The following is a 15,761-nucleotide window of genomic DNA, read 5'->3' as shown; positions in this document are numbered from 1 at the left end:
GTGAACTAACCGTCATAAAAATCTATTTACTAACTCCACCATTAACCTCCACAAATCCTCGAAACACACAGCTGTTATTTCCTAAATTTTCTTACCATTGTAGAGTATTTGGTTACTAATTTCTTTTTCATGCCAGGAAAGTTTATATGTACTTTTAGCATGAGGGTACATTTCAGAGTTAAGACCCTGACCCAGAGGCAAGTCCCCAGGGAGTAATGAGAGACCCAGTATTCAATGCTGGCTGCATATCTTATGACTTGTCCTTTATATGTTGATAAAGTTTATTTTAATAGAGAGTATCTTTAGTATAAAAGTCATGATCCATTTGTAAGGGCATAAACTGGACAAAGGTTGATGAGTACTGCTTCATGTCAGTAGTAGGTCAGTATTGCCTATATTTTATGCTTCACTGATTGCAGTTAAATTTTATATTGGATGCTCATTTATTCCGGCATTGTTCATGCAAGAGTCATGAAATTGAAGATGTGCATCTCTACTACTACTACTTCCCTTAACGCAGAAGATTCAGATTGTGGCCTTTACGTCATCTTTTGCAGTAGTTTATGACCACATGCTTCTGGCTTGCTATGTGCGTACTGTCCTATCAAGAAGTATGGACCATGATTAGTGGATGGATATTGATAAATTCTTCACCCTTAAAAGAGGTCATTGTGAACTATATTTCATGTTTCATTGATTTTTAAGGGGAATTTTACATTTAAAGTTCATTTATTGGATGCTGTGTTCCACTCGCAAAACTTGACACCTAGACAAATCTGTTATTGCTGTACCCATAAATCTAAAGGTCACTGTGACCTACAGTTTATGCTATACTAACATGACTCGAGTATTTGTGTTAATATTACAAAGATTCATCAATGCTAGAATTATATACATCATACAAATGCAGATGAAAATAGGAAATTAATATGTTTATTTAATGGGAACCTTTCCATACTAATGATTATGTATTGTATGTTGTGTTGTTACACATAGCATGTTAACTGTGTGTTGTACTGTACATTATACATTGTGATACATTACCCTCAGTAGGTTAACATGTGTTGCACATGTGAATCAGGATAGGAATTAGATTAATGGACTGCATGATGCATGCTTTTGCTTTTCTTCGTGTCCTCACCTGTAGTGTCTATAGAACGTAATTATTGATACATGAACTATGTACTGCTGGCAGCCACTCCAAGGTTACTGGGAGCCTGTGATATTCACCCAGTAAATTGTGGGTTTTGTGGGTGGATAGTGATTTAGTTTCTTATGCAGATTGTAAGAACAACGATTCTAGACCATATAATTGTACCAAAAAGATTCTTTGCTGGTGTTTTTAACTTGTCATAGTACTTCACCTTTAATATAATAGTAACGTATGTTCTTTTTTATTGTTTTATTTCTTTTATGCTGTGTTATGGGTAGGTGGGTCTGGTGGTAGGTGGTTTCCTGGTATGTCGGCGCAATGCTGGATATGCAGTACTGTTTAAAAGTTAACATTTTAAATTTTGGGAAGATGCAAGTTGAAATGTAAAGATAAATGGTTGCAAACAATCATTTGTTTTAAAGGGGCCTGGATCACGTAGGCAGAATTATATTTTTGAATTGTAATGTGTACAAAAGCACCTGGAGTCAAATATAAGTTACTTGGAGGAAAGCATTGATTGTACTGGTTTTCCCTGAAAACCGGGAGATGAATATGTTCCAGTTTCTGGGGACTTGATTTTAAATTGATGAAAATCAAAGTAATGGATGTTGATATTTGTCCTTTTAGCAACATGTATGCACATTTTGAATGAGAAAAAATCCCAGTTCATAATACAGTGTATGTGTGAAATTCGTAGGTGCCCTGTAGAAGGAAAAGAACTTTGGGTATTTATGTTGTAACCGAATAATTCTGTACATTTTTTTAAAGCATTGTCTCAGTGTATGTTAGAAATTCTTAAAGTGAAAAGTATAGTGTGCAAAATGAAAATCTGGTGTTTGCTCTCTGATTGTCATTTTGGGTGTTTCAGTAGATGTGAGTGGGAAATAAATATAATATTGTGTATTGCAAAGGTATTGCTAAGTCAAGTTGACCTTCAACTAAAACTTCTCTAAACTGTCCAATTCATTAAAATGTTTTGTCTACCCTGTGACTGGTCACCAGTACATAGCAGTCACCTGGTCACAACAGCAATTTTAATTTCCCTCCTGTAGATTTCCGATATAAGTGTACTTTGTGTAACAGTCACCTGCCTTCTTCAATCTGCTGCAAGGTGTTTCCTGACCATCTAGTTTCTCTCTATCTTACGAGGTTACTAGAGCATATCAAGAGTGAACCCTATAAGTATACAAATAAAACTGAGCAAGGCGTTGTTTAGGTAAAGGCATGTCATATGAATTAGTTGTAACCATTTCATGTCTCACTTGTAGTTATGTTATTCCATTCACACTGTCAGTCTAATTTGAAGGTGTCAATATTTTGTGTTTGAAAGTGAGGCAGTTTTTATCCTTACAGGAGAAGGTTGAAGCAGTTAATTTGCTGGACGATGGGAAAAGTTGTGTTAATGCAGCAGAAATTAATGTCGTTTTTTGTGCAGTTGTGACAGGTATATTGCAATATCTTCATCTGTTTGCCTGTGGATTAAAGCTATCTCTGAATAAAAAGTTCATCTTTGAGAAGATACAAGTATGCCCCTTTTCATTAAGGTCAGGGTTGTTTCATTGTTAAAAGTTGGTCTGTAAAGGCAGGCAAAGTTTCCATTCATGGGTCACAAAAAAAAACCGACCCATATATGGTTTCTTTTGATGTGCTGTTCATCACAGGCCTTTCAAATAAGTTTACTGTTATTTTGATCTTTGCAAGTTGAGCAACTGACTAATCCATATATTGTTTTTGAAATTATGAACACATGTTTCCAAGCCAAATTTATACAAGCTGACTGACAAAAAAGTCTGTACTTATTTTACATTCATGTATAAGTAAGTGGTCAATCAGTTGTGAAAAATATTTTTTCATGGTGCCCAAAATCTGAGATCATTGATTCTTTTAAGTTTGTGATTATTTAATTTATGGATGGATTAAAGTGAGCAAGATATAGTAGTCTTGTGGGGGGGGGGGGTCCCAAGTGGCCGAGTGATCTAAAGCGCTCTCCGTTACAGATCACTGCCATCTCACCTCTGTCTGCGTGGATTCGAGTCTAGGATTCGACTAATGTGGGTATGTAAGAAAGCTTGCCAGTAGCTTCTCATGGGTCGGTGGTTCCTCCCGGGGTTTTCCCGGGTTCTTCCTCCACCATTAATACTGGCCGCCATACATAGCCTATCATGTGCTGAAAAATGGCGTTAAACTAACCAACAACAACAAGTAGTCTTGTGTCAAACATAAATTTGGGAGAGAACAACATATTTGCATATTTTATGATTTTGTTGAATGGTACACATAAATCCATGTTGATAATTTGATAATAATAACATTAGTAGTAGTAGTAATAACAATGATATTATTTGGTGCAAGGTATTTGTTCAGAAAGCAAATTTAAAATGTGAACCATTGTACAGAGGTCACCTTTGCGCCACTATTGACAGGTTTGACTGTCTTAATTTCTGATCAGAAAGAACATGGGCTAATAAATACATCAAACTGTATATTTTAAAGTTGTGGAACCAGTTGTTACATGGTGATATATTTAATACCCCAAAGAAGAGAATAAAGCTGGCCTAACAGCTACAGAATTTACTGGAATGTCAAAACTGATCTGTATTAATAAAACTTGTATACTGCAGGGGGCCATTTTCATTTTATTATTGTTGGCACTCAGAATTGTGTGTATGTATATAGTGAAGTTTTTACTTGGCAAGATTTTGTTAGTAGACACTTTAAAGAGCTTCTTTTTAATCAAAAACTACCCAGGCAGCATGTAATTTTTATCTGTTCAAAAGTTTTCCTTTGAATTGTTCACACGGATATTTTGGCAGCCAAAAGGTTTTTTTATGTGTGTAAAAATTAAATTGTGTCACTGGGAATTAAACTGCCTGCCTGTGCCAGATTTTTGCACATGGTGTGACCAAGCATTTTGTTATATGAAAACAACATTTTTGCAGATCAGCTGACGTACTTGTGGCACAGTACTCTTAGGAAATGGAAAACTAGTGTTGTGCAAGTGTTTTTTGCTCACAGTTCACTAACACTGATCTGTCCTGGATAATGATAGTTGTGTGCTGCTGTAGTAAAGTTTGTTATTCTTATCTTAGAAATTAGGATAGTATATGAAGTTGTGTGTGGTTGTGCATTGTGTTGGCTGCTGTTTGATATTTACAAAAATAAATGTCTTCAAAATTAAATCATAAATTTTGTAAATTTTTCTTGATAGCATATTTGATACTTGGTTTTTTCATTTGATAAAGCTAATGCAGGTGGGTGGGTGTCATTTCCTTGTTAATGTTTTGGAGTCCCTATATCACCAACTAGATTAAATATGAAAGAGACTCAAAAGAGTTTCATGACAGCAATTTTTATCAATATTTGCCAGTGATCCATTCCTGTGTAAAATACACAAGACTTATTAATGCCCTTGAGATCACATTTCTAAATGGAATTCATCAAAATTTGATACAAGTGTGTTTACAATTTAGTAATCATGGATTCCATTAACATTTGATGGAGTTAAGGCTCTTTTAAAAAAATGTAAATTGAATCAGAAGTTTCTGTTGATGACTTTAAAGTCCACAATTTATGCTGGACGTAAACAAAATTCGATATTAAGGTGTATTTTAACAAGGTTTTGTATGATTTGGGTTGCTAGCTGTCTCCTAGCATTTTAGAAGGTTAACATGTTGTTTTGCTATGTCAAATGTTTTAAAGTAATATCATAAACAAGTTTGATAATTAGCATGTTATATCAGTATATGATATAATTATAGTCCTTGATCAACTTTGTAATCATGCAAGATGTCTCTGAAATTATGTGACTAGATCTACTAATTCAGTTATAATCCTCCATGAGAGAATCTTTTTCATATTAGGTTGGGGGTGTCTAATACACAATAAATTGGACTGCTGCAATGACATTTTTGAAAAAATCTTCCTTTCCAAAGAAAAGGTTCCGTTCAAGGATCTATGACAAGTCAAGTTTTGAAAATGAGACTGCTGTAATGAATTTGCTCAGCTTGTCTTTAGAATTAAATAAATATTGCTAAACCTTGTGGTAAAATTTGATTCAAGGATGAAAAGTATTCTGTAAATTTTACATTTCTCATTAAGACCCATTGTGACTTGCCTTTGCACCTCAGTTTTGTTAATCGAAATTTGAAATTATCACAGTCACTGAGTGTTTGCTTGATAGGTTGTGAGCTTCTAATTGATTATCAAACAAGTTTTGATTAATCTTTTGTTTTAACTGCTTTGTTGTTGATTTTCTTGGATTTTTATGCTATTTAACTATTTGATTCTTAATAGCTGTCCATTTTTTGCAGTGCCACAATTTCTTGCTTCTAATCTTTTTGCATGTGTATGTGTGGTGTCTTAATTTTGCTGTGTTGAAACTAAACAATATTCGTGATAAAAAAAATTTTCAGCTTTTATTTTCATAGAAAATTGGTCACAAATAGAACACTTCCCCCACCCACAAAAAACCCATTATACATTAGTATTCTGTAAGCAGACTTCAGGTGCAATATAGCCCAAATTCAGCTTAAAGAAAGATAAAAATGATTTCTCACCAGTGCAATTGAAAATTTTTATGAATTAATAATCCTGCTTTTATTTTCATGTTCTGGGCATCTTGGGTCTGTTGTCTCATTTTCATGCAGACAGTATGTTGGTATAATGTGGGAAAGATGAACTTTGATAACCTCATTAAGTTCAACATGACTTTTGTATTCCAATAAAATGGGATGTTCAGATTGTCGAATCCACATATAATACTTTTGTTCTAGTGTCTTTGTGGAGCTGGTGGGCTAGAAAAATAATATGCGGTTTTTACATGGAGATGGAAATTACTGTTTCACAGAAGACAAATACGTCAACATAATTTTAACTTCACTACAACATAATGAACTGAGTGAGATTCATGACCATAACTACCTTTAAACAATAATGAAGGACCTTATTGTGGGGAAGTACTATAATATAAAGACTGAAATAAATACTATTAAATCCTTTTTCCTTTGGCAGTGGGGATGTTTTGTGATAAAGAAAATTCCTGGTTATTTAAACTGTCTTTCTCATGGAAGAATGCAAGTATTATTAAGAGATGAAAAAAGAAGTTTTACCCTGATTTTAGAATTGGTGGGGATTCATTGTATTAGAATTTTAAAATATTCTTTTCATCTAGCCATCCTCCTTGTGTAGGCTGTAACTCTTGTACTAGAATATCTATTGATCCCAAGGTTACACTATTAGTGCAGGGCCGTGAGTAGCCAAGTTGTCTAAAGTGCTCACCATTATGGATCACTGCCATCTCACCTCAGTTTGCATGAGTTTGAGTCTCGGGCTTGGCCAATGTGGGTACTTGAGAAAGCTTGCCAGTAGCTTCTCATAGGTTGGTGGTTCTTTCTGGGGTTTTTCCAGGTTCTTCCTCCACCATTGAAACTGGCCACCATGTATAGCCTATCTTCTGCTGAAAAATGGCATAAAACGTTACAACAGCAACAACAACAACACTATGAGTGCTTTTTTGAAGTATGGTTGGGGGGGGGGGGCATTTTCCTTATGACTGAGCATTCTGTTAAATAATATGCTTTGAGCATACACCATAAATTTTCCTTTATATACAGACCAAATCACAGCACACTGTTCTTGAGTTCATAATATTTTTCAGAGCTCTAAAGATTAACAACCTCAACACAACAGTCTTGCTGGAAAAAATAAATTGCAGTGCAGTGGCACCTATAACTGCATCATGCTGTTAATTGTCATGTTTTAGCATCATCACATTTTTGTAAATGCATTGAGATCAGTATGAATACTGTTAAGTACGAATGGTGAAATCAAATTTCCATCAAGTAACTGTTTCTTGGTATATTTCATACTTTTATGTTAACATTTGTGCGTATTTTGCTCAAAGAAATTTACAGTGATTGACATTCCATTTGTGTGTTATAAAGGGATGATGGGGTAGGGGGCTGGTTATTGAAAAGTGAAATACTCTTTATATTTAGTTTTATTTGTTGTTTTAAAACTTAAGATGCCCTGTTCTTAATTTCAGTATTATCAATGGATTTGCTCTACCATTGAAAGAAGAGCACAAAGTATTCCTGTTGAAGGTCCTTCTCCCCCTTCATAAGGTGAAGTCCCTCAGTGTGTACCACCCGCAGCTGGCCTACTGTGTGGTACAATTCCTAGAGAAGGACCCCAATCTTACTGAACCGGTGAGTCCATCATAATATATTTGGAAATGGGACAATTCTTAAAAGTAGTTTGTGGAAACTTGTCACATTTTCCTTCACCGTACACCTGTTAATCGATCTTCCCATGTCCCCATGCCTCATAACACCAAATGTATGTAATAAGCTGAATGAATTTGTGTAAAAATTGAAAATGTGAATAATATGTTGCACACCAAGCCTTTTCTTAAAAATAAACTTTAAACATGAATTGAAACCTTGCAAAACATCTAATACATCTGCCCTGGTTGCAGCCAGATGTTATACAGTGGAACCCTGCTATAGCGTGATAATTGGGGTTTTCAAAAAATTGGATTGCGTTAATAGCTAGGTTGCATTAATGCGGGTTTTTTCAGTATTTTACTTTTTTCAGAGAACAACACATTGGCACATATACGTTTATTCATGTCTAATGTATATCATGAATAGGGTATCAACACCATTTACTATCGTGCTGTCGTGGCATGCAATTCATCCATAATGCATGTAATTCCGTTGAAAAATTGCACCGATTTAAAATATTCAATAATTTTGTCACAGATCATTGTGTCTGAATTTAACGCCTAACATATAGCATGAACAGAATATTAAAACCATTTACTTACCGTCTGATATCGTACCGTCATTGCATGCACTTAATCCATAATACATGTAATTCCATTGCAAAAATTACATATATATTTAAGCTATTCAGTAATATTGTTGCAGATTAAGAAAGACGAAGCATATGTACGATTCATTATGTTCCAAGGGTCTATGAACGGTGACTGTACAAATTTCATTCTGCTAAAATTTTATCATATTCGTTATCCATTGTAAATTTCCAATAATTTACTTGTACGCCTATTCATTTAAATGACTACAGCAAGAATAATTAACAAACAACACATGCTTCAAGCTAGCTTATAATAAAGACAGCTTTTTCGAATGTTGGAATGTTTTAGATTTAAAGATTAGCATATCTCATAATTTGAGTTCAGAGTTTTCTGTGCATGTGCCAACACCACTAATCATTCACCGTTCGACATTTCATCTTCAGGATTAATACCATTTAGTAATTAAGCTACACTACAGTTAAAATGTTTTCACCTCCAAGGAAAAAGATTTGTATTCGACAAAAAGTGAAGTATAGATTGGAGTACACCAAAATTTGGCCTAGCATTCAGCCATAAGACATCGATGTACATTATGCTTTTTGCACAATAGTGTGTTGAGAATTTTACAATTGGGAATATGCACAAGGGCTGGTATTGTTGCCTATAATTTACCTGTCATATATCTACTATATAGTAATATTATAAGTACATGTATGAAAGATAAATTGTAAGCAAGTTAATGAGCCAGTGGAGTTAAGTGGCAGAACGATGTAAAGCAGCACACTGCTATAGGCCCCCCCCCCCCCCCCCCCCCCGATTTCAGTTTTGGAATACTTTAAGCCACCTAAAGTCCTGCATGCTACCAGTGCTGAAGCATTGTTTGTGAGTTTTCTTGTTGAACATAACCTGTCTTTCTCAGTTGGAGATCAGCAAGTGACAGTGAAAGATTATTTCCTATTCCTACTGTGAGGAAAAATAAGACAAACTTTAGTGCCTCCTTGGGTGCTGAAAATTTGCATCAATTTTAGTCACCAAGATTAAATAGCAGGCAAGAAGCCTAAACAGTTTTGAAAACAAATTTACCATGGCCTGATTGAGGAAGTTCAAGACTGTCACAGTATCATATCATGACAAATAGCATGAAGCTTGTGTATATCAGTAAATTTAGTTGCAAATATAGTAGTACATGTAATCAGTGCAAATGATATGTTTTATTTTTATTTTGGGATTTTCATTTAATGCAGTACATGTACTGACGATCGAATTGGATGGAGTTAGTGTCATGATATAATTTTTCACTGTGTTCAGAATTCACTAATTTTTATCCCACTTTTCACTAATTGCGAGTCTGGTGGGTTGGCAGCTCTGCTTCATGATATTTGGTATGTCCAAAATGAAAATGGTGTCCACAGATATCCAGTGTCTTGTGTCCAGTGTGACTGCCACAGTTGTTGATTTGAAAATCATATTGCTGAAAAATATCTTAGGTGGTTCCAACAATTAGTGGTTATAAAGAAATGGCCTTCATCTTCTTTGACATTAGTGTGTCACTCTTTTTTTAATTTATTTTAAATTTACTAAAACAAGTTATAATAGAAAATATTCTTTCAGGTAATAATGGGCTTGTTGAAGTTTTGGCCCAAGGTCCATAGTCCAAAGGAGGTAAGCATTTCATTCATTAATTATTTCGTGTTTGTACCAATCCATGTAAAAATGGAAGAAAAAAGATGCACTGAATGGTTTGAAATATCTTCCATTCTAATTTAACCCAGTCTTTCATGCTTTTCAGAGTAATTCTCAAGGTACATTCTGATTCTGGGGTACAAATATTCCTTTTCAAGTCATTCATGACAGAGTTTTGAATTTGTACACTTCATTATGAATGGTGATCACTGCTTATTAGTGAAGGGTATTTTTATCAGTAATGTGTTGTTTAATGTATAATTTTTTTTAAAGAAAATACTAATGTAAATTATGGTATTTAAACATCATTAAAGTTTCAAGTAATCAGTAGAACAAACAACATAGACCCTGACCTGGAGGTGCATTATGCTATAGCTGATTAAGATCTCTGTTGTAGATTAGGATCTTTGCTATTAGCAGTTTGACTTTGAGTTATGAGTATATATCGTAAGAATTGCCATATTCTTGCATATGTCAGCACAAAGATCAGTTGGAACAATTCATTTTAGTAACATTCACGAAGTTCCTCTGTTCACTTGTTGGTATAACATCCTCAGTAAAATACGTTACTTATATGCGGCTGCAAGTATCAGTCCCTGGTTACAAGCTGGTTACAAGCTTTCATTGGTCTTCACTTAGAAATCATTGTTTATGCCAAACGTATATTTTCATCACATAATTTTAGTAAGCATAACTTTGATTGTCAGATTGCACGCTCACTGCCTGAAATTGCTTGATCAGTATATGTTGATTTACATATCCCTTTAGTCTGTTGCATGAACCTTGAAAGTTCAATGTAAGGCACATTTTCCTGGAGAACATAAGAGGAGTGGACAGATTGGTAGTATGTGTACCTGGGACTACCAAATTTTGTTTTTGGACTAGTTAACTGTAAGGTTCTAAAGCAAGTGTGTTCATTGGTGCAGATTTTTTTAAAGCAGTCCTGCAATGTAAGATGTTGACCTCATTTTGTCGGATGGATATACTGCACTCCCAAGATCGTGCAGTATTTCCAGCCAGTAAACTTGTTCATATTTTCCCATACAAATGCTGTAACCTATAAATATTATTAAACTCTGCTAACAAATGATTTAAGGCAGTTGCTACCAATCAAGTTATTTCTCTATCTAACTTTGCGGATATTATAACAGATGACCAAATGGTATGTACCTTTTGAACTATGTATCCATGGTTGCTGATTTTTTAAGGATGGAATGTTATGGTAACAAGGATTTTGGTGGCACAACAGTGGCAGTTTGTGTTGAGTGCCCAAGTTTGTCTTTGGTAAACAAATTTACCATATAAATTCAAAGAAATCAGTAACCAGATTTAACTTGACCTTGATGGCCAAGTGTTCTATTGCACTTGACTTTACGGATCACTCACATCTCACCTTAGTGTGGGTTTGAGTCTCGGCCTAAATTATATAGGTATGTGAGGAAACTTGCCGTTAGCTTCCCATGGGTCAGTGGTTCTTCTGGGACTTAATGGCTTCTTCCTCCACCAAATACACTAACCGCCATGTATTGTGCTTTAATATGGCATGAAATAGGACAAACCCAAACCAGTTTGGAATAATCTGCATACTCTGTTTGACAGTAATGGTTATATGGACTAAATGAAGGTCTGTAGTACTTTGATTGGTTTTTATTTATAGTCATTGATAGCAGTGTTGAAACATATTTGGGGAAAGAAAGAAAAAATCATGGCTGTGATTAGCATGTTGTCTGATTGGTCCTAAATGAAATTATTGTTGTTGCATCTCCCAAATAGAGCATCATATCAAATGAGTTTTTCACTAGAAAACTTCTAACAATGTCTAGTTGGTTCTAAATGAAAATGGTGACCATGATGGTGTTCAGTATGGCTACCACAGCAGCCATATTGGAAACCTTGTTTTTGCTACTCCTTCTGAATGAAAAGTCGTATTTACTTGGGGTTTTCACCAGAAGACTTCTTACCCTGTCTAGTTGGTCTAAAATGAAAGGATTTCTGCTCACACATACAGTATGGAAGCTGTAATGGCCATCTTGAGAATTATTTTTATTGTTTAACCTTCTGAAAGGATGGTCATAGCTTGATGATGTTTTTCCTAAAAGATTTTTTATGTCTTGTTGTTCATAAATGAAAATTGCGCCAGTTTTGCCTCCAGCATGATCACCACAATGGCCATCTTGAAAATCATATTATTCTTCTAGATGGCGGTCATATCAGTTTTATGCTTTCACTTAAATGGAAATGGTGTGAATCTGATATCCACTATGGCCACTATGGCAGCCATATTAAAAACTTTGTTATTGTTTGTCCTTCAGAATGGCAAGTCTTGCCACTTCAGGTTCTCTCCAAAAGACTTCTTAATGTCTTGTTTGTCCTAAATTAAAAGGGTGCTGGTCTGGAACAGTTTGAAAATATTGTTAATTGTACTCTTAAATGCAAAATCATTTTGACATGGGGTTTTGTCATTAGAAGGGTTCTTGTGCTGTTTACTTGGTCCTAAATAAAAATGGTGCAATCTGACCATTATCATGAAAATACAATCTGACTTTCATCTTGATAATATTGTCTCCGCATTCAAATAGATGTCTATATCTGCTTGGGATTTTCACCAATAGACTTACTATGATACCTGTTTTTTTCTGAATGAAAATGGTGCCAGTCATTACATCCAATATGGTTGCTTTAGTGGCTGTCTTGAGAGTCTTGCTGACACTACTTCCCCTGAATGGATGAGCTCATATTGACATGGGATTTTTGCTAACGATGTCTTCTTGGTCCTAAATGAAAATGGTTCTTTCTGTTGATATTCAATATATCCACTTCTGTAGCTAATTTGAAAGGAAGAAATGGTATATTATTCATTTCCTGGAAATCCTTTTAAGTTGGTTCCTTTTAGGGAGTCTTCTTTTGATTTGGTGGTAGCAGCTTAAACATTAAGATCTTGTTCTCAGATATGTTAATGTTTTCAAACTGTATTTTTGTGTGTGTGGATTGAAATATGGTGAATGCTGCATAATCAGTCCTTGCATCACTATTTGACAGATATTTGAAGATTAACTTAAACATAATACATACTCATAACATAAAAATATAGTATTAACAAAGCAAGAACTGATTCATATGAAAAAGAAGGAATTGGAATTTGAGGTTAGAAGGTGGATGAGAGAAGTGGGGAGGGGCATGATTTGTGGGCATCGATGGAGTATTTAAACAAAAATAGATGTGTAAAATTTAGTAAAATACAATCAGCTGGCTTTGGAAAATACAACTTATGCAGGCCTAATAGTAAACATTTGTTTGTTGGCTATTATCATTTACCATGAAATAAATTACAGACCGGAAAGGGTACATCTTTCAGAGGTTACAGGCTGATTGATATTGGAGGAACCCATGTGTTAAATGTATTGAACATATTTTCCTACATACTTCTTTCAGCTAGAATAAGACAGGCAAATGTTTTTCTTTTAACAGGTTATGTTTTTAAATGAATTAGAAGAGATTTTAGATGTGATAGAACCTGCAGAATTCACAAAGGTCATGTGCCCTTTGTTTAAGCAGCTAGCCAAGTGCGTTTCAAGTCCACATTTTCAGGTAAGTCTGGTCATCCAGATGTTAATATTTTCATTAGTGTTGTCTGCTGGAATTCTTTACTTGCAGGTTATTGCATGTGCGTTGTCTGATAGTTAAGGTGGACAGTTTTGGCATGTTGACTAGAAGCTTGTAAGTCAGCAGTCTTAAAACTGGGAGTCCAGACAGTGCACATATAGTGATCTGTTTGTTATATGCTCTAATTTGGAATTAGCATCAGCTAAAATGTTTTTGTTCATTCCCAAAACTTAATTCTTAATTTCATATCTGTTGCACTTAAATATGTCTGTCAGGTTGAATGACATGGTTTGAAATGATTGGATGATATTAAAATGCCCCATATGTCCTTATTGACTATGTATACCTCTTGAATGCATTGTACACCTCTCCCTTATTAACCTGTGCACAACATGGTCCAGAGACATAGACCCAAATATAAGCAAGGGCTTGAGTTACCAAGGAACCTCCCAAAAATAAGTAATGCCATCCTTGTGTGACATCAAGAAAACTGGGTTGGAGGTGGGGGCTGGGCACTTTAATGACTGAATACTCGTTTTATAATCGCATTGAGAATAATTGTAAATACAGTGCTTTTTCTAACAAAGTTGCTCATTATTCTGTATAAATTATATTTATTTACAAGATGCCCAATTTCTACAAGATTGTTAACATTATTCCAGTTGGTTTCAGCAGCCTTCACGTGCATGCAAAAAAATTTGTGTATTACATCACTGCCTTTTATTGTTAATTAGTCTGGTTCCCTGCTTGGTGTGTGATAACCGAGTCCGAAGCAGGGAGTCACAAACCCAGGGAACCAGACTAATTGTTGATACATAACAAACAAGATTTTGTCAGAGACTTGTGATGTTTATGTTGTGAAACAATCATCTGCATTGAAACTCAATTTCTGTATTGTTCAATTTTCAAAATACTGATGCTGTGATTTCATTGCAAGTAATAGTGAAACTTCTCAACCTTGAGGATATATCTAAATGCCAGTTATTAAATTCTCTGAAACTTGTTTCTCCACAATGATATGAATCTGTGAAATGAAGCTCTTTATTTTACTTAGTATGGGTTTGCATGCCTTTTAACTTTTCGTTGATTCCACCCCTTTTATTGATACAAAAGATGCAGTTAATATGATAATACAAAGGAGGTCTGCTTTTAATTTAGTACAGCAATAGAACAAATACATTTGCAAGTTAGATGTCAAAACATGGTTGGCACTTGTTACGGTTATCAGAGAAGCACTTAAGGACATAGCTGTTAGGGTAGATTGACACATTTTACATTTAAATACAAGATAACACATTGCATTTATGACAATTTCACTTAAAAGGAACTAAAAGACAGAACTCTTAACACAAATTTAACTTGATAAAAACCTTATTTAATTAGCATTTTTTTAATTAAAGTACAGGACATAAGCGACATTTTCATTGACTGAAATGTTGTTGATTATCAAAGTACTGCCTCCAGTTTGACGTAAATGACATTTTCATTGAGACAAAAATTCTTTACCATTAATTACTAATTAATTTTTTTGTGGGCAAAATCTAATCTGGTTTTGCTAAAAAAAAATATACTTTTCATTGGTACCATATATCCATGCATAGGACTGAACGTGATTATGTAAGCACATTTATGGATCTTAAAATATCAGTTGTTATAAAATTTAATACAGTGGTAGTGTAGTTTTACGAAGGTCTGTTCTTTCCTGATTGGTGAGTAATCAGCACCTTGGCTGTCACCACAAAACTTCCACAGGGCCTGGGTGGCTGAGTGGTCTAAAGCACTTGTCTTTGCTGATCACTTCCATCTCACCTTTGTCCACTTTTGGTTTGAGGCTCAGGCTTGGCTTATGTGGGTATATGAAAAAGCTTGCCAGAAGCTCTCTGTGGGTCAGTGGTTCTGCCTGGGGGTTTCCTGGGTTGTTCTTTCACCGCTTATACTGGCCACCATGTATAGCCTATTCTGTGCAGAAAAATGGCACCAAGCCCACACTGACAATAGCAATACTTCCATTACTAATTCAGTGTAGTACACATTTTTCCAATATGCAGCCCATTTATTGTGACATAATAAACAACATACTGTGTGTTACACTGGATCATCCCACTTAGTTGACCAAAAATTAGATAACAAATTTTGTTAGCTGTATTTCTGGGGCCAAGTATATAATGATGTCACAAGGAATAATATTTAATGGTAAGTAAATTAAATCGTAACAGTTTCCATTAAAAATTATATGTGATCAAATTCTTAAAAAATTAAACCTTTAGCTAAATAGTTCGTACTCCATGCCTACACAAACTGTTTTACCAATTCTTTAATAGGGAATTGATGACAGTACATCTGTTTATTTCAGCATTGAACCATTTTGTTTGTTATTTTTATATAACAATGTATTTAGGATTTGAGGACTTGAGTCAGGTTTTAAAACCATGGTGGCCTGATGTCAGATTTGTTTTTTGTTTTAACAAGTTTTGAGTGTCCCTGATGAAGTCAATGACATCTGAC

At 34.8% G+C, this 15,761-nt stretch overlaps 1 protein-coding gene across 7 annotated transcripts in view; it reads left to right on the top strand.

The window, feature by feature from the left end:
• LOC149805180 (serine/threonine-protein phosphatase 2A 56 kDa regulatory subunit delta isoform-like) overlaps positions 1 to 15,761 on the top strand; it is a 123,277-nt gene that overhangs the window by 45,358 nt on the left and 62,158 nt on the right. For all 7 annotated transcript variants that reach the window (XM_089948137.1, XM_089948111.1, XM_089948136.1 and 4 more), the window contains exons 9-11: positions 7,197 to 7,359; positions 9,582 to 9,632; positions 13,122 to 13,241. In XM_089948137.1, the coding sequence (XP_089804263.1) occupies positions 7,197 to 7,359; positions 9,582 to 9,632; positions 13,122 to 13,241 (334 nt within the window). The remainder of the gene's footprint in view (positions 1 to 7,196; positions 7,360 to 9,581; positions 9,633 to 13,121; positions 13,242 to 15,761) is intronic.

Source organism: Sinohyriopsis cumingii, chromosome 2 (genome assembly GCF_028554795.1).
Source record: "Sinohyriopsis cumingii isolate HCF-2022 chromosome 2, ASM2855479v2, whole genome shotgun sequence".
In the NCBI taxonomy this organism is placed as follows: Eukaryota; Metazoa; Mollusca; class Bivalvia; order Unionida; family Unionidae; genus Sinohyriopsis; species Sinohyriopsis cumingii.
This window is presented reverse-complemented; position numbering and strand designations above follow the sequence as displayed.